This window comes from Periplaneta americana, chromosome 6 (assembly GCF_040183065.1).
Source record: "Periplaneta americana isolate PAMFEO1 chromosome 6, P.americana_PAMFEO1_priV1, whole genome shotgun sequence".
Lineage (NCBI taxonomy): Eukaryota > Metazoa > Arthropoda > Insecta > Blattodea > Blattidae > Periplaneta > Periplaneta americana.
This window is the reverse complement of record NC_091122.1, coordinates 15,439,880-15,459,049: the sequence shown is the minus strand read 5'-3', so window position 1 is coordinate 15,459,049 and position 19,170 is coordinate 15,439,880. Positions and strand designations below refer to the sequence as shown.

At 36.6% G+C, this 19,170-nt stretch overlaps 2 protein-coding genes across 5 annotated transcripts in view; one reads left to right on the top strand and one right to left on the bottom strand.

Moving 5' to 3' along the window:
- LOC138701034 (leucine-rich repeat-containing protein 51-like) overlaps nt 1–6,681 on the bottom strand; it is a 59,860-nt gene extending 53,179 nt beyond the window's left edge. For both annotated transcript variants that reach the window (XM_069827552.1, XM_069827555.1), the window contains exon 1: nt 6,063–6,681. The gene's annotated coding sequence lies outside the window, so the exon portion shown is untranslated. The remainder of the gene's footprint in view (nt 1–6,062) is intronic.
- Nucleotides 2,840–19,170, top strand: part of LOC138701033 (uncharacterized) — a 27,638-nt gene continuing 11,307 nt past the window's right edge. For 2 of the 3 annotated variants that reach the window (XR_011332428.1, XM_069827551.1), the window contains exons 1-3: nt 2,840–2,946; nt 9,395–9,522; nt 10,844–10,949. Coding sequence is in view for 1 of the 3 variants with exons in the window: in XM_069827551.1 (XP_069683652.1) it covers nt 10,855–10,949 (95 nt within the window). In the remaining 2 variants the exon portion in view is untranslated. Of the gene's footprint in view, nt 2,947–3,065; nt 3,085–9,394; nt 9,523–10,843; nt 10,950–19,170 lie in introns of those variants that run through there. The other variant, XR_011332429.1, reaches the window with a different exon arrangement.

Below are 19,170 nucleotides of genomic sequence, written 5' to 3'. Positions count from 1 at the left end.
AAATACTTAAAACAAAACAAATCTTAATTGAGAATAACTTTCATCATTCCTGATATTCCTTCAAAATGCATCCAACATGACACATGAGTCATACGAATATATTATAGTATAATTTTAAGAAATTGATGGAGTTTCTGGGACAACTGTATTACGAAGAAAGAAATTTTCAACAGTGAGAGTGCTTTCACTTGTTCTCTTCCTCCTTTCACTTATTTCACGTGAAGACACGTCATGTGAGTTTCGCTTAAAGTAGATAAACAAATAAATAATTAGTCATATTTATCAGTTAATTACAAGATCATCTGCCTAATTTAGAATTTAAAAGTACCAGCTCGTCAAACGCGCACGTGAATGAAATGAATAATTAAAGGCAAAACATTATGTGTGATTTATTATAGGCCTACCCCCCTTCACCATTATCTCCTGGCTTAGTTTGCCTCATGAGTGATGTCTTATTGGTGTCGCTTATGAGGCTTCAACCAGTCTTCGGACTGATGACATACATACATTATGCTCGTGAATCGCAAGTCTACAGCTGCTGACTCATTTCTTGAAAGTACGTACTGGTAATATTACAATATTTTAGCGGATAATGTCTTTGTGTTGTGAATGACTACTGAAAAAAGTAAAGAAAAATATACTTAATTAATTAGTCTTTGTCACTAGTTAATAACTTTCACATACCACAGTTCACCATTCTTGTTCAAGAGCGATAGTTGGCGGAGTGATATTTTTAATGCAGCAGGGAGCATTTTGAAGTTTTGGGAGAAGTTTGTAGAGTGTTGTCTTTCAAGCCTAGAATATGTCAAAGCATACGAATAAAAAATGAAGGGTTCAGAACCATAGTGGGCCAAGCGCCATTTACTAAAAACGAAGAAAGCAAGGATTAAAGTTAAGTGAATATCATAGTTTAATGAAGATTGACATATCATTTAGTTTGAATGTGTATACTTTACATTACTTGCTATATGTTTCCTTTGAATTATGGTAATAACTTAACCCTTGTTTTCTACGGTTTTAGTAAATGGCGCTTGGCCCGCTATGGTTCTGAACCCTTCAAATAATGTCACAAGTGAACGGTCCAAAAGCATCATGTCGATTTTATTGTCTACTTGGTTGAGTAGACGGATATACGTCACCAAACTCTTAGCTGTGTGTGTTACGTACTTTTCTAAACAATAAAGACACGTCGTCTTGGAACGAGCAACTAGAACAAGGCAATACTTTGTCACTCATTGTACTTTGATGGTGGAAGTTCTAGACTACAAATATCGTAGAACTCACCTACTGTAAGTCATCCCTTGATGAAATCTGTTGACTGATTTCCAGAAGATAAATGTTCAGGAGTAAGTATGAGAATTTCCTTTCTAGCTCCGCATCTGAACTACAACATTGAATGCCGCAATATGTTTATGTTTTACAAAAGAGCGTTTTATTCCTCCAGAAAAAAAAAAATGTGTGTGTTATGAAGGAATCGGTCATGCAGTTGGCGAAATAAATGTATCTCGATAGATGTGAAATTATGGACATTGATTTTTAGTGGTCGAAACTAATAACCGTACAGTGAGGCGAAAAAAACGGGAAATACGGTAGTTTAATGTAGAATTTTGAAGTGAAGTCAGGTCATGCTGGTGGCCTTTTTTCTTTCCAAAATAACTTTCGGTCATGGTCCTGAACACTCTAAATACAGTAGTTTAGTGTAATACCTATTATATTAAACTATGGTTCTCCCTTGGCCAAATGGCAATGTTGAAAGGGCATTTAGTCAATTGAGTACCCCCGTGGAATAAGGTTGAATGTAACACTTGGGCATTATGTTACATCCAACCCTTTTCCACGGAGGTACTCAATTGCATATTGGAAAGTGGATTTATATTGCAATGGTGTTGCTTGACCGAGTTTAAATCAGAAGCGTCATTTCATTTTTTTGCTTTGAGGGGAGATTTTTAGGGAAGACCTTGTAGGGTATATCATGTGACGTACTCCTTCCATATTTTATTTCCTCTGAAGTGAACTATTATCTACACCGTAAACTGGGGTAAATTGACAGCTGTGAGTAAACTTGATCATAAAAGAAAAAAAAAAGAGGTGATTTAAACACAATATCAGATGAAGTGAACGTATTTTTTAAGTTCATTATTTTTCTCAATTTATTAAGTTTTTTTATTATTATTTTAAGTCACGAATAGGGCTGATAACATGGTTTAATTTATTTGTTTTGTAAATGATCAAATTTCTCCCATTTCACAGGACATTCACAGTTTCCACACATAGAGCTATTTTAACATCTTATCCCGCTTACACGATTGCTATGTAATTTAAATGCACTTACTGTTAATGTGATTTAGGTGTGAACAAATGAACACATAATTTTATTGATAACGAAATTTTAAGTTCAATTAACAAAAGAAATTTACTTTTATTTATAATAGGTAAGAATCACTAACATAGGGGAACGCCTTTATTTTATTTAAGCAAAGTTATTCATGTGATCAGGGTTAGCCTATTACTTATTAACTATAATTTAACTATAGTTCGTCTTTGATTTTTTAAGATTTTATAAAAATAGAATATTTTGAAATTAAAATTACAGTTCTCACATTTTTCCTTTAGTAGTACTAGGTACTTTTTTTTTATCTTAAACTTTGGGACGGGGGCAATTGCACCCATGTGTCCTCCCTCCCCAAATGGCGCCACTAGATTATTGATTTGTATAGTGTTTTACTCGTTATCCAGTCTGTGCTTTGTTTACCACTATAAAATGATTTTTATGAACACAAAATAATCAAAGCAGTTGAAATGTGCCGTTAATTAAAACAACAAACAAAATTAATAAGGGATTTCATAGCGTTCTAGCGGATTTCGATGTGTCGTATAGCGGAAAACAAATTTTGTGTTGGCAACTCTGAAGTTTGATATCCCTTGTCGTTCGGACGCCATTATCGTGTAAGTATTTGAAAATTTTGCTTGTGCTTAAAGATTCGTAATATTTTTATTGCCAATAATTAATCGAGTTTATAACTAACTTAATGTGTATGGAAATTAATATATAGTTCTCAAAAATGAAAAACTTGTAACAACACGGTGATTATAATAAATTTAACGTTGGTTGAGATTTACGGTTCCCTGGTTCAGAATGTTCGAAGAGTTCGAAAAATCCATGATTTATTTTTATTTATTTACAACATACTTACAAATGGCTTTTAGGGAACCCGAAGGTTCATTGCCGCCCTCACATAAGCCCGCCATCGGTCCCTATCCTGTGCAAGATTAAGCCAGTCTCTATCATCATACCCCACCTCCCTCAAATCCATTTTAATATTATCCTCCCATCTACGTCTCGGCCTCCCTAAAGGTCTTTTCCCCTCCGGTCTCTCTACTAACACTCTATATGCATTTCTGGATTCGCCCATACGTGCTACATGCCCTGCCCATCTCAAACGTCTGGATTTCAAGTTCCTAATTATGTCAGGTGAAGAATACAATGCGTGCAGTTCTGTGTTGTGTAACTTTCTCCATTCTCCTGTAACTTCATCCCGCTTAGCCCCAAATATTTTCCTAAGCACCTTATTCTCAAACACCCTTAACCTATGTTCCTCTCTCAGAGTGAGAGTCCAAGTTTCACAGCCATATAGAAGAACCGGTAATATAACTGTTTTATAAATTCTAACTTTCAGATTTTTGGACAGCAGACTGGATGATAAGAGCTTCTCAACCGAATAATAACACGCATTTCCCATATTTATTCTGCGTTTAATTTCCTCCCGAGTGTCATTTACATTTGTTACTGTTGCTCCAAGATATTTGAATTTTTCCACCTCTTGGAAGGATAAATCTCCAATATTTATATTTCCATTTCGTACAATATTCCCGTCACGAGACATAATCATATACTTTGTCTTTTCGGGATTTACTTCCAAACCGATCGCTTTACTTGCTTCAAGTAAAATTTCCGTGTTTTCCCTAACCGTTTGTGTATTTTCTCCTAACATATTCACGTCATCTGCATAGACAAGAAGCTGATGTAGCCCGTTCAATTCCAAACCCTGCCTGTTATCCTGAACTTTCCTAATGGCATATTCTAAAGCGAAGTTAAAAAGTAAAGGTGATAGTGCATCTCCCTGCTTTAGCCCGCAGTGAATTGGAAAAGGATCAGATAGAAACTGACCTATACGGACTCTGCTGTATGTTTCACTGAGACACATTTTAATTAATCGAACTAGTTTCTTGGGAATACCAAATTCAATAAGAATATCATATAATACTTCCCTCTTAACCGAGTCATATGCCTTTTTGAAATCTATGAATAATTGATGTACTGTACCCTTATACTCCCATTTTTTCTCCATTATCTGCCGAATACAAAAAATCTGATCAATAGTCGATCTATTACGCCGAAAACCGCACTGATGATCCCCAATAATTTCATCTACGTACGGAGTTAATCTCCTCAAAAGAATATTGGACAAAATTTTGTACGACGTCAACAAAAGTGATATTCCTCGAAAGTTACCACAGTTGGTTTTGTCCCCCTTTTTAAAAATAGGTACAATTATGGACTCCTTCCATTGTTCTGGTACAATTTCCTTTTCCCAAATAGCAAGTACAAGTTTATAAATTTCGCTATATAATGCACTTCCACCCTCTTGTATTAATTCTGCTGGAATTTGATCGATACCTGGAGACTTGTACTTTTTCAGATTTTCTATCGCAATTTCGACTTCTGAAATCGTGGGTTCGGGTATAAATGGCTCAGCAGTTTGTATTTCAATATCGTCCCGATCATTTCTATTTGGCCTATGTACATTTAGTAGTTGCCCAAAATAGTTTTTCCATCTGTTTAGGATTGATGAAGAGTCTGCAAGCAAGTCACCATTCTCATCCTTGATCACGTTTACCCTTGACTGATATCCGTTCTTAAATTCCTTTATACCCTTATATAAATCTCGAATGTTTTTATTCTTACTATTTGTTTCTACCTCATTCAGTTTTTCCTTCAAGTAACCTCTCTTTTTATTCCTAAGTGTACGACTTGCTTCCCGTCTTTCATTGAAATAATTATCTCTATTCTCCTCACCTGGATCCTGTAAGAATTTCAATTTTGCCTGTTTCCTTCTTTCTACTACCATGCAACAATCTTCATCAAACCACGGTTTCTTTTTCTTAGTTTCATAATAACCTATGCTCTGCTCAGCTGCAATTTTGATACTATCTCTGATATTTTCCCACACGCTATTAACATCTAATTCTTTCTCAACTTCGTCGGAACTTTCTAAAGTGGCAAACCTATTCGAAATTTCGACCTGATAATTTTGCTTAGCTTCCTCGTCCTTTAATTTCAAAATATTGAATTTAGTAATATTAACTTGTTGCTCTACTCGCTTGGCTACTGATAATCTTTCTCTTAATTCTCCAATCACCAAATAATGGTCAGAATTACAGTCTGCACCTCTGAAAGTTCGAATATCTACTATACTAGTATGTCTCCGTTTATCTATCAAGATGATTTTTATTTATTTATTGTTGAAAAAATAATAATATATTGGTAATTACCGACTTAAAAGTACATAATGGGCAATCAAACAGTACCGGTGTTTTTAAATTTACTGAGGCCCTAGTTATTTACTTTAAAATCACAAGTGAAGTACCGGTATCTGTAAGAGAGATACAAAAATACAAATTTTATAAACCTAGCCTATTACCCTCTTCTTCCCCTATACGGAACTGAAATTAATAGTATTTGAATTAAACGTCATATCCAAATTAGTTTTATTATTGAACATTCTAAATAGAAAAAAACTAGTTTTGATGTTTTCTCTGTGTCCAGTCTGTTTCTAAGCATAAAATAAAATTTTCCAAACGCTAAAAAATGCGCTCAACACTAGAAGAGAAAGCGCTATCTGTGAATAATGTTAAACTCCTCAGTTACGGGAAGCGTTGTGTAGGCCTAATTTAATTTGATAATTATCTAGTAAGCATCGGCCAGACTACTATCACCCGCAAAAGATGTCCAGAGAATGTAAAGAGGCTGATACTTTTTTTTTTACCACATATGCTCTTACCTTTGATGCAAAGAGAACTTCTTGGAACTGTGGTGATTTAGCTTCGAATTTTGCAAGCATTGTCAACAAAAAAGTTGGCATTTCTCGTGTGATGCTGTGAAGTGATGTACCGTAGTTCAAGTTACACCCAATTGTCAATGTAAGACTCGCGACAGCCCACCACAGTATTCACCTAGTATCACCAGGAACGACTAGTTTAGAAGACCCAGTCTCTTGCAAAGCAGACATTATTAATCAGATTGTTCCAGAAGTGTTACACAACTCTAACAACTTGTTTTGCAATGTCTGCCACCTAATGATGGAACAGAAGATATTCTCTTGTGTCATTTTTGTGCGAAGCAAATGTTATTAATGTCTCCTTATCTAACCATAACTAACCTTATCTCTGCTAATGGGACTACTTGTCAGTAATCTACCACCTTATCATACCTTACCTAACCTTGTCACTGACAACAGTAGGGCTATTTATCTTTGCATCTGGTGGGCTGGACCTGGGATGAGTCTGTATACTCGCCCATTGTGCACCATACATATGGTTTGGTATTGTTTGGTATGGTTTATTCTCACTCAAACCTTTGGTCCTGCTGGCCCTTCACATTATAGTATTCGGGCTAGCAGTCCCTTCCATATACCATTTACAACTTGCACACTACCCGATGTTAATGACCGACACCTCTTCATCATTTAATGTTCACCCACTATGTCTTTCACATTCTTTCATCACACTTCCTATATTTATGCGTTTATTAAATATTCATTCTTTCCTTCTAATCCTACCTTCTACTATTTCCTATTCCTAATAACAACATAACAATTACTATTTCTACTCTGCATTTTCACAGACCCAACTTATTTACAAATCACTACAATCATTTTACTGTATTATAGTCTTAACTAGGCCTACCCTCCATTATTTGCTTTACATCTATCTGTATTACTTCTTTGTCCTACTGATACCTATCTAGTCTAGTCCTACTTTTAGCTCCTCTATTCTTCCTATATTTACAGTACGTCCTACTCATTCCTACTAATTAATAAACTCATCATGACCCTTCTCATACACTATTCATCCATATTCACTGCAACCTTCATTCCACTGACCACCATTTCCTTAGATTGTATGCTGGTTTGTCCTTGCTGCTCTCCGCCTTATTTCCTCTATCTGCTCTATTTACCTTCTCTATACTTTCACTTCTTACCCCTAACCCCTCTTTCTTATCCCTGTCGTCTTTCTTTTGCACATTAACCTTTCCCAGCTGTTGGCTCACATTGCCTTTATTTCTTTCGCTGACACCACACACGTCTACATTACTGCTGTTATTCGATTGACACATTACACTCTTGTTGTGACCTTGTGGTGACGTCACTACAGATTTCCTCCATGCGTCCATGCCACTTTTCCCCTCTCGACTCCTTGCGGTGTTCTCTCTATTTTCACCTTTCGTCATCCATCGGGCCAGGGTCGTCGTTCTGCCGCATGCTTCTCGATTGGAATTTGCTGTCCTCGACAAAACTCCGACTTCCGCGCACCATACATATGTGATGATTGTCCAAGTCTGGCAGGTGGTTGGATGACATTCGTGAATACAACGCTGACAGATGGGTCATTCCGTCAAAGCCCCAGATAGAGCCAAGGCCCCATTTCTCGGATGAAGGTTGGCCATTCTGTATTTGTAATTGTAATAGAATTAATAATTACTTTTTTTTTTTTTTTTTAATTTAATCTGCACACATGTAGCCTGATAAGCCCCAGTCGGAGCCCCAAGATCTTCCTATATCAACATCGGAAATCTGTACTACTTCCAGGACTTCACCCTAGCCTTTGTTTACTTTTGTAGATGATAAAAAAGGTGGAGAGTATTGGTGGAATGTTAGTAGGAAACAGGAGCAGGCCTACCCATAGAAAAAATTCTCTTTAATATCTGCTTTCTACACCAGAAATTTCATCACAACTTGGCTGGGGATCGAACCCGGGCTGCTTGAATGGAAGACCAGTGTGTTAGCACTCGAACCATAGATGCAGGAGGGCCACTTTTTACTAGGCTGATGTAACTCATTGTCAAACCTTACCTAACCATGTTGCTGATAGTGGGGTAACTTGTACAAAGGGTGAGGAGTAGGGAAGAGTAGAAGAAGGAAACCAGTTTTTTCCTGTTAAGAGCAGCACAAGTGAACATTAGGCCAATTATCTTTACCTTACCTTACTTGCCCCGAATGAAGTGTGACTCATGACTAATCTGTTCGAGACAGTTTGTAGGAAAATGCCGCGAGTTTGCAAAAGGATATTCCGGCATTTGGAAATAAGTCGCGCTTTTAAGCAGCAGACTTGCAAGCCGATAGTTCTAAAACAGCGTTTCTCAAACTGTTCTGAAGTGGGGACCACTTTTTAAAGTCAGAACAGTTCCGCGGACCACCTTACTCTTGTTCCCTTCAAAAGCAAATTTATCATTTATGTAGCATATTTTAATACCAGTGTAGTTACATTTTAATGTAGAAATAATTAATTAAATGAATTTAATTCAATTAATTTTATATTAGTATTAACTAATTAAGTTAATGTTAATAGAAGAAAATTTCTTATCGTCATTTGCAAAAACAGAAATAAAAAAATTACGGTAATGCAGAAACATGCCTGATTTTCAACAAGTAAAGATGCAATTTTGCATGTTCTATTATTGGTGTACGACGTACAGTACGTGACCATTTGAATGTGCAGACTGGGTGTCGGCAAAAAAACTATTAAGAAAGTCATAAATACATGAAAAGGTTCGGTACTTCGGTCCTGTTATGAACTCGAGTGGTCCCTAGCTGGGTTACAGGCACAGCGCCAGATGTGCACGAAAAAGATGGCGAGAAACACCACGTTCATAGTGCTTTAGATCCCTCTTCTGTTGCTGAGACTAGAGTGGGTAGGCGATAGACGGGTAGGGTAAATAAATTTTATAAAATGTCAGTACTGGGAGAAAATGTGAAAGGCGATTGCCATGTGTCATTTACAAACTCTGAGATTTTCAGCTATAGTGTGATATGCAATTTGTTTGAATTTTATTTTTTCTTCTGTCTTTTTTGAAGGACCATAAGGGCATACCTCGAGGACCACAGCTGGTCCGCGGACCATAGTTTGAGAAACACTGTTCTAAAAGATTCTCACTATATTATCATGAGTTGCTACTGCTTTAACATGTACCAATACTCTAATTTTTCCCATTTCTTGAAGATAAATTGAACAAAAAGAACAGTAATCAGAGGGATATGTGTGCATTGGTGTGAACAGTATTTTATAACCTTGGGTATTGAAACATATTGCATTAGATTTTTTTTTAATATTTCAGACGAATTGCAGTCTGAAGGCTTGTTGTACTTGGTGGATTTGGTGATAGCGAGATGGGTCCGAGGATTCACCGTGCAATTACCTGACATTCATCTTACAGTTGGAGGAACCTCGCAAAAACTTAAACAGGTAATTATCCAAAGTATCTAAGAGGGACAGAATGTATTTTACTTATGGGCACCATAGTCGAATATGAAATATACCTACAAAGCAAGCACACGTTAATAATCATCCAGCCACAGGAGAATTGGAGCTCCCATAGAAAATCCTATGTTACCTGGACCATGGGCTTGCCCAACACAAGGCATAAATCGGACATACGCCAGGGATTGAACCCAGAGTCACAGGATTATGTAGTTTGTGAATAACTCCAAATGAGGAAGCAGAATAGGAATTCTAAAATAGACAATTGAAGAGTCCATTGCAAGAATGATGGATGTCACTTTCTTGTCGAAAATGAACCAAGACTGTAAATGCATAGCTTAAGACATATAGAAAGTTTTTTTTTTTTTAATCCAATGCCACCAGGTTGTCTTTTCGACATTTCTGGTCTTCTCTCCTGGCCGTGGCTTAGTTGTAACCCACTTCTGAGGTTGGGGCGCCTGGAAGGCGGAGTTACATTACTCCGATGATGTGATAGGATGATTATGATAATGTATTGCCAGGAGAGGTCTTAAATCTAAGCTTAATAATAATAATAATAAAACCAGTTCTAATGTCAATCAATCCCAGGGTTGCCATATGTCCCAATTTTCCGGGATTGTCACTGCTTTTGTGTCACTGTCCTGGTGTCCCAAAAAATTCGTTCGGTATGGTCAGATGTCCCGATTTTGAGTTGGTTTACAGCTTCTTTGTATTTTAAGGTTACTACATTATATTGTATCTATTGTGTTAATATTAGCCGAACTTGTTGAAAACTTTAAATAGTGATATAGACGTGATATAATGATATAGAAGAGACACTGACTTACCTACAAAAAAATAGTGCAGTTTTCAGAATCTGAAGTGTTTGATCTGTTTGTTTGCTTGAAAATCTTTGAGAGTACAAACCTGGATGTTCATGAATGGGAAAGCGGAAAAGTTCAAGACAAGTGGCTTAAATTTTTTGAGACTAAACCATACAGAACAGTGTTCAGAATTATTGGAAATCTATGAGTATATTTTCGCTGGGGATGCCTTTCGCTGTACCTGCTCACAATGCGAATCTTGAACGCAAATTTTCTCTGATATACATATAGAATGTACATAGAGAGTTATATGACATTAACACTGATAGTCATTGTCCAGTAATGATCGGAAAATCTCAGTTAAGCTTTGAGCGCTAAGCATTTCAAACTTTCAATTGCGTCTCCTACAAAATGTGTTCCAAATGACATCCATCATTCTTGCAGTGGACTCTTCAATTATATTTCACTTAACATTGAGCTAATATTTTTTCGAACTTCTCCAGGTCGTTCCTTCATGGACCAGGGGAGGACCATAGCTTTTCCTGAGACCAATGAGCAGGACTGTTATGAGGAAGTGAAGGACTTCAAAAGGAATGTTGTCAACTTCAGGTTGGAATGTATTATGATCTTATGAATTAGAATACACAATATTGGAGTATTAGGGCAGATTAAAATGGAGATAGGTATGCAACTTAAATTGAATAGACAAATTAAATAAATATTCAGATTAGATAAACTAATTGGACCCATTGGTTAGGTTCTGCTTTCTGTGGAATTCTTCAATTACATACAGTGTGTCAGCTGCTTGATCTTTAATAGTCCCTTTTACCAGAGATTGATGAAACTGACCATGAGTGTTTAATATGTTCTATGAATGTTACTCTAAAGTGACGAGATGATAATATGCTGACATATAGTTGCAGTCCACACCTGTGGAGTAATGGTTAGCGCGTCTAGCTGCAAAACCAGGTGGCCCAGGTTCGATTCCCAGTCGGGGGAAGTTACCTGGTTGAGGTTTTTTCCGGGGTTTTCCCTCAACCCAATATGAGCAAATGCTGGGTAACTTACGGTGTTGGACCCCGGACTCATTTCACTGGCATTATCACCTTCATCTCATTCAGACGCTAAATAACCTAAGATGTTGATAAAGGGTCGTAAAATAACCTACTAAAATAAGATAAAATATAGTTGCACTGTAATGGGAGTGAAAGGAGAAAGCCAGTATCACAACAGTGTTTCTACGGATTCTGCCGAGAATGTAACTGTCGGTGTATTTAGAATATCAAATGACAGTATAGATGGAAATTCCCTGAATAATTGATAGCTTTATAGCTACCTCTTCCATATTTTTAGTCTGTAACCTTAGGCTTTTTTTTTTTTTTTTGGCGAGAAGTGGTTACTTCAATTGAAGAGTGTGATCCCAATTTTGAAAGAACAGGGCTGGTTTTTTTATCCATTGGTCTATGGATTGAGCGAGTTTTTAAGTGACCTGCACAATAACACAAACTTTTACACAAGGATTGGCGTTGTTTTGGAAGAAGAGAAACTTAAAATATGAAAGAGCTCTAAGAAAAAAAAGTCATACATGTGTAAATCATAAAAATGGCCAAATGGACTGAGCGAGTTTTGGGATTACACTCTCCAATTGTTTTCGTATATAGTATATTTGAACAGTTGAAACTGTGTTGTTGATATTTTTTTGTCAGTAATTTAAGGGGGAGGAAATTAAACGCAGAATAAATATGGGAAATGCTTGTTATTATTCGGTTGAGAAGCTCTTATCATCCAGTCTGCTGTCCAAAAATCTGAAAGTTAGAATTTATAAAACAGTTATATTACCGGTTCTTCTGTATGGTTGTGAAACTTGGACTCTCACTCTGAGAAAGGAACATAGGTTCAGGGCGTTTGAGAATAAGGTGCTTAGGAAAATATTTGGGGCTAAGCGGGATGAAGTTACAGGAGAATGGAGAAAGTTACACAACACAGAACTGCACGCATTGTATTCTTCACCTGACATAATTAGGAACATTAAATCCAGACGTTTGAGATGGGCAGGGCATGTAGCACGTATGTGCGAATCCAGAAATGCATATAGAGTGTTAGTTGGGAGACCGGAGGGAAAAAGACCTTTAGGGAGGCCGAGACGTAGATGGGAGGATAATATTAAAATGGATTTGAGGGAGGTGGGGTATGATGATAGAGACTGGATTAATCTTGCACAGGATAGAAACCGCTGGCGGGCTTATGTGAGGGCGGCAATGAACCTTCGGGTTCCTTAAAGGCCATTTGTAAGTAAGTAAGTAAATTTAAGGGGACTTGTTCATTAACACGTGTAAAAAATCGTTATATATTTGCTAATATTTAAACTGCAGCTGCACAAAATGGTGTAGTTATAAATTGATGCAATTTTTGCAGCCTTATGATGGATCATATAATAATATTTTATGGTGTGAGAGACAACTTTTAGGTGTTTCTCTTACGCACTATTACATTCTATGTAACAATAGTTGTGTTAAAAATGACATTTTATTTTGTGAGTAGAGATGTTTGTGAAATGAGACCACACAGGCCAAGTGGAGCAGTCATTTCTCTTTTTGCATGACACAACAGCCCATAGTGGGCCTTCGCTTCCTCTGTGGCTCTCTATTTATCTCTATCCACCGTCTGCTCCATATTAATATTCATTTACTAGTTGTCAATAGACTTGTAGACAAGTTTCTGATATTGTCAAAATCTTACAATTAAAAATTAGTAACACTATGTTAAAACTATACACACTAAATAAAATCGAAGATTACATTGGATAACCCGTGGCGTTGTGGTCTAAGGCATCCTGCCTAGGACTCGCGTTACAGAATTTGTGCTGGTTCGAGTCCTCATGAGGGAAGAAATTTTCTCATGAAATTTCGACCAGTGTATGAGACTGGTGCCCACCCAGCATTGTGATGCACTTGGGGAGCTACGATAGGTAGCGAAAATCCGGTTTCGCAAACCAGCTATGACAGTTGGGGGGATCATCGTGCTAACCACATGATACCTCCATTCTAGTTGGATGATCGTCGACCTCTGCTTCATTGGCTGTAGGACCACGGATTTTCACATTGGATAACAGAATGACATAATAACAGGCATTTTACAATATAAGTGAAAATAATAATTAATTCATAGTCCGTTTATTGCATCATGTAGTCATTGATAGTGGGTGTAGATTCTAAAAATTGTAAAAATTTTAGAAAATTACTAAATTGTAAAACTATAAAACTTTGTAAAAATTGTAATTGTAATATTGTAAAATGTTGACATGTTCCACATCTTAAAGCTTCATTGCTCATGTAAGATCTATGGAATAAAATAAATGAATGAAATGAATGAATGAATGAATAATGATAGAATTTTTCATACTCCAGAAGATAAAGTACAACATGCAGGAACACTACCCCTGAATTTAGTCTTCATTTAAATACTCCTGTAATGAATAACCTTTTTTCTGTACATTTCTAATAACTATCTTTTTAAATTTTTCATTTGTAGGTATTTCCTTAATGTGCTGGGGTAACCTGTTGTATAATTTGTAGCCAGTATGTGTAAAACTTTTTTTTCATACAGTGAAGTTTTATGTGAGGGAGGACAGGTTATATTTTTACTTGTGTTGTGTGAATGTAGAAGCTAGAGTTTTTTCTGGAAGCTGGCCAGATTTGTTTTTATGTAGACAAGGGTCTCTAAGATATAAATACAAGGAAGTGGTAGAATATCTAATTCTTTGAAAATTTGGCTGTAACTGACTCTCTTGCTTGCTTTTATTATTCTCAAAGCCCTGCAATCTTCCCAAATCCTGCTGAACGCAATCCCATCGTCTATTCTTAGACCTACACTTTGGTCTGAATCCTTCCAGATGGGGAGAAAAAATTTGTTTCATTCTACCAGTCTCACTCATTCTGTTTACATGCCCCAAAAATCTTAGTCTAAGAAATCTAACACATGTTACAATATCCTCATCCTTAAACAATTCCATAATGTCGTTGTAACCGCACCTTCACTCAACTCTGATCCTAATAGCCTCCATATATTCTCTTAAGGATCTTTCTTTCAAAAACGACAATCTCTATGTATATATCCTTATTCAACGTCCATGTCTCCGCACCATATAGCATTACTATTGGCCTAAATAAAGTTTTATAAATTACTTTCTTGATGTTTCTTGAAATAATTTTATTCTTGATTATAGGTAAAAGTGCAAAAATATGTTGTGTTAGCTAAATTAATTCTTCTTTCAATTTCATTCTTAATATCATTATTGGATATCAACCTGTCCCAGATATATAAATTCATTAACTCTGTCAAAAGTTGTTGTTTTCTAATGCCAGGCGTTTGACAATAAAGTCATTTGACCTCTTACACTCCAATATATTTCAAAGATATTATCATGGCCAGCCATTGAAGCACAGATTTTGAGGTGTTCCGAATCCATTTCTTGGTTTGAGTTGCACAATGGGCAGTTGGGGGACTGATATATTCCAATTCTATGCAGGTGTTTGGCCAAACAATCATGGCCTGTTGCCAATCTAAATGCAGCCACAGACCATTTTCGTGGTAAATCGGGAATTAACTGTGGATTATGATGCAGAGAGTTCCATTTTTTCCCTTGAGATTGTGTTACGGTATCAAATTTTACTCTGTCAAAAGTTGTTGTTGTTTTCTAATGCCAGGCGTTTGACAATAAAGTCATTTGACCTCTTGCACTCCTATATTTTTCAAAGATATTATCATGACCAGCCACTGAAGCACAGATTTTGAGGTGTTCCGAATCCATTTCTTGGTTCGAGTTGCAAAATGGGCAGTTAGGGGACTGATATATTCCAATTCTATGAAGGTGTTTGGCCAAACAATCATGGCCTATTGCCATTCTAAATGCAGCTACAGACGATTTTCGTGGTAAATCGGGAATTAACTGTGGATTTTGATGCAGGGAGTTCCATTTTTTCCCTTGGGATTGAGTTATCAAATTTTGTTTGTTGAAGTCTAAGTATGTAGATTTAATAAATCTTTTCACAGAGTAATACGTAGATTTAGTAACAGATCTGTAAGTAGCAGTGCTGCCCTTCTTTGCTGAAGCATCCGCATTCTCGTTTTCCAGGATTCCACAATGGAATGGTATCCATTGGAATACAATTCTTTTATTGAGTGATATTAATTGAGAGAGCATTTTAGTTATTTCTGCTGATTGAGATGAGGGTGTGTGTTTAGAGACTATTGATAGAATAGCTGCTTTGGAGTCTGACAATATAACTGCATTTTTAAATTTACTGATGTGGCATAGAAGATTCCTGAGACTTTCACTTATTGCAATGATTTCTCCATCAAAACTTATTGTTCCATACCCAAGAGATCTATAAAGTGAGAAGAGACAGCACATAACACCTGCACCGGCACCTTGTTCTCTGGAGATCAAGGATCCGCCAGTGTATAAATGAAGCCAGTTTTGTGGAGGGTATCTAATATTAATTGTCTCTAAAGACAATTGTTTTAGTATTTCAGTGTTTACTTCTGATTTCAGTATTTCTTCTGTTAAATTTAGATTATATTCCATATTTAATAGAGTTAAAGGGTTTGGTTTAATTTGTAGGTTTTTCTTTTAAATTCGGGATATTGATTTTCTGTTTTAATTCCTGCTGTCCCAGATATATAAATTCATTAACTCTGTCAAAAGTATAATTCCCAATATCAACTCTATCTGTTGAAAAAATTGGCTCTTCTTGACATTGATTTTTAATCCTGACTTTTTAGTTTGTTCTTCTAAGGCAATAAGGTTTCACTAATATCTTGTATTCTCCTTCCAATGATAACATCAGCATATTGATGGTGTTGAACAGCAACCTCGTATGTAAAAAAATGTTCAATTTTACAGGAGAGTGATAAATCATTTTAATATCTTAATAACGAACAAATATCTGACATAAGGTGGTATTTAAATCTCTTGTTGTAAAGTTTGTATCCATGTCTTGGGATAAGATGTGTTTGCAGGATATTCGGGAAAACTTTTTTATTAGGGATCAAGTGAAATCTCATTTTGTTATTTTTTTTACATACGAGGTTGCTGTTCAACACCATCGATGCTAGAATTTTATAGTATTTAATGAAAATGGTCCCTTTGGTTTGAGTTCCTGACCTCTACGTTGCAATTTCAAAGGGTATGTTAAATAATAATGCTGCTATTCCATCACTTTGCCTAATTTATTTTTCAAATATAAATATTGTGGTGATATTCTTTTACCAATGTTAACTACTGCCAATAAATTCAATAAAATGATCATAATATACAAAATTAACAAACTTCTTGGGGAATCCAAGTTGATGTATGGGCCCCCAAATCTCCTCCTTTATTACAGAATAAATCATAGATTCAAAATCTAAAAATAGATAATGTGTATTCGTTTTTGTTCCCAGCATTTTTCCATCATCACTCTCATGATAAATATCTGATCCATTCACTATAGATCTCCCTCTCCAGACTCTATAGTACTCAATCCTATTAACAAAATAAAATAATTTTTAACGTATGTATTGTACACTACATTTCACACAGTCGTTTGTCCATGTTGGTATAGAGACAATTTCCCCAACTTCACTACTGTGTTTCCTTACACAAACGTATTGTTTTTCTCAATAATTCATCATCTACAAATTGTTGAAGTTCACTAAATGACTTGAGAATTGATCATTCTTGCTGAAAACAATGTAGGACAAAGATCATATGCACACATATCCAAAATTAAAAGAGATACACATATCTTATAAAATGTGCAGCCAGCAGTCATTGATATAAAGTACCTTCAACATTTTTCATATGTAATAATGAAGTGAGAAGTAATGTTAATGTATAAATGAAATATCTTTGTATTATAATATACGGTATTTAAGTGAGAGATTTAAAAGATGTATGCGAAACTGAAAAAGATCTTGGCGGAACAGTAACAAATATAAATGACACTTGGGAGGAAATTAAACGCATAATAAATATGGGAAATGCCTGTTATTATTCGGTTGAGAAGCTTTCGTCATCCAGTCTGCTCTCAAAAAAGCTGAAAGTTAGAATTCATAAAACAGCTATGTTACTGGTTGCCCTGTATGGTTGTGAAACTTGGACTCTCACTTTAAGAGAGGAACAGAAATTAAAGATATTTGAGAATAAGGTACTTAGGAAAATATTTGGGGCTAAGAGGGATGAAGTTACAGGAGAATGGAGAAAGTTATACAATGCAGAACTTGTCGCATTGTATTCTTCACCTGACATAATTAGGAACATTAAATCCAGACGTTTGAGATGGGCAGGGCATGTAGCACATGAGCGAATCCAGAAATGCATATAGAATATTAGTTGGGAGGCCAGAGGGAAAAAAACCTTTGGGAAGGCCGAGACGTAGATAGGAGGATAATATTAAAATGGATTTGAGGGAGGTGGACTGGATTAATCTGGCTCGGGATAGGGACCGATGGCGGGCTTATGTGAGGGCGGCAATGAACCTGCGGGTTCCTTAAAAGCTATAAGTAAGTAATGCGAAACTGAAAAGCACACTGAAGTACTGTACAGGACTGGTAACTGTGTCCGCGGTCTTGTTGGTGAGGAAAAGGTTTTCTGAGGGAAGCGAAGAGGGAGGGGGGAGTTGAGCTTATTGGTAAACGTACTATTATGCGTGCAAGAAACATTTCCTCTTACCTTGTCTTCGCCTAGGCTTGCAGTGGGATGCAGACGGAGTCGCGTTTCACTCGGATTCTTCAGAAGATGAACTGCCATTTTCACTATCGCTGCCCCCGGCTTCACTATCACTATCAGTGTTCAAGTTGATTGATATTTGGTCAATTACATCTGGAACTACTCCGTCCTTTTCCCAGTATTCTGCTTCTAAATTGGCGACGTGGTGGCAGAAACCTGCCCAATCTTGTCGTGTTACCTCCTGTATTGCGTTCTTCGTAGTTTCGCGCAGCTTTGTTAAAGACAAATCTCCTGTAACATTCGTTTCCCTTACAATTCTCTTGATTTTCGACCATGCGAGTTCGATGGCATTTAGATCACACATATATGGAGGAAGACGTATCACAACATGTCCACTACCTGACAACATGTTATCTATTCTGTACGTCTTCTCCTTTGGTTTCAGTGGAAGAATCAGTTTATAAAGGTCGTTCTTACGCATTGTCTCATTGCACTCGACTCCTTTCTTTCTCAGCCACTCTATCATGTCCCTTTGAGGGCATAGGGTGATGGCGCTTTATCAACCTGAATACAATGGTATGGTGCATTGTCTAAAACGACAACAGAATTTGGCTGAAGATTTGGCATAAGTTGATTAACTACCCACTTTTGAAAATTGCCGCTATTCATTTGCCCATGGTAGTCTCCTGTTGTAGAGCCAGCTTTGTATATTAGTTCTGCACCGGCAAGAAAACCACTGGCGCCCCCGGCATGTAGTATTATCAGTCTGTTCCCCGAATTCATATTGTCCTGAACTCCCATTACGTCATCACTTTGCCAAGATCTTCGGTGAGTTAGATTGCTATCGACCCACGTCTCGTCTACGTACACAATTTCACGTCCTTCTTCTCGATACTTCTTCATTTTACGCAGATAGTTTGCCCTCCAATCTATAATATCCGGTCTTTCTACCAAGATTTTTCGTTTTGACTGGCATTTCCTCCATCTAAACCCCATGCTTTTCACGACTCTGTTTAGTGATTTTCTGCCCCAAGGAAAATTGATTTTTTCTTTAATTACCGTCAAAAGTTTAGGTATTGTCGGCACTCTCTTTTCTTGAATATAAAAGTCTTGTATTGT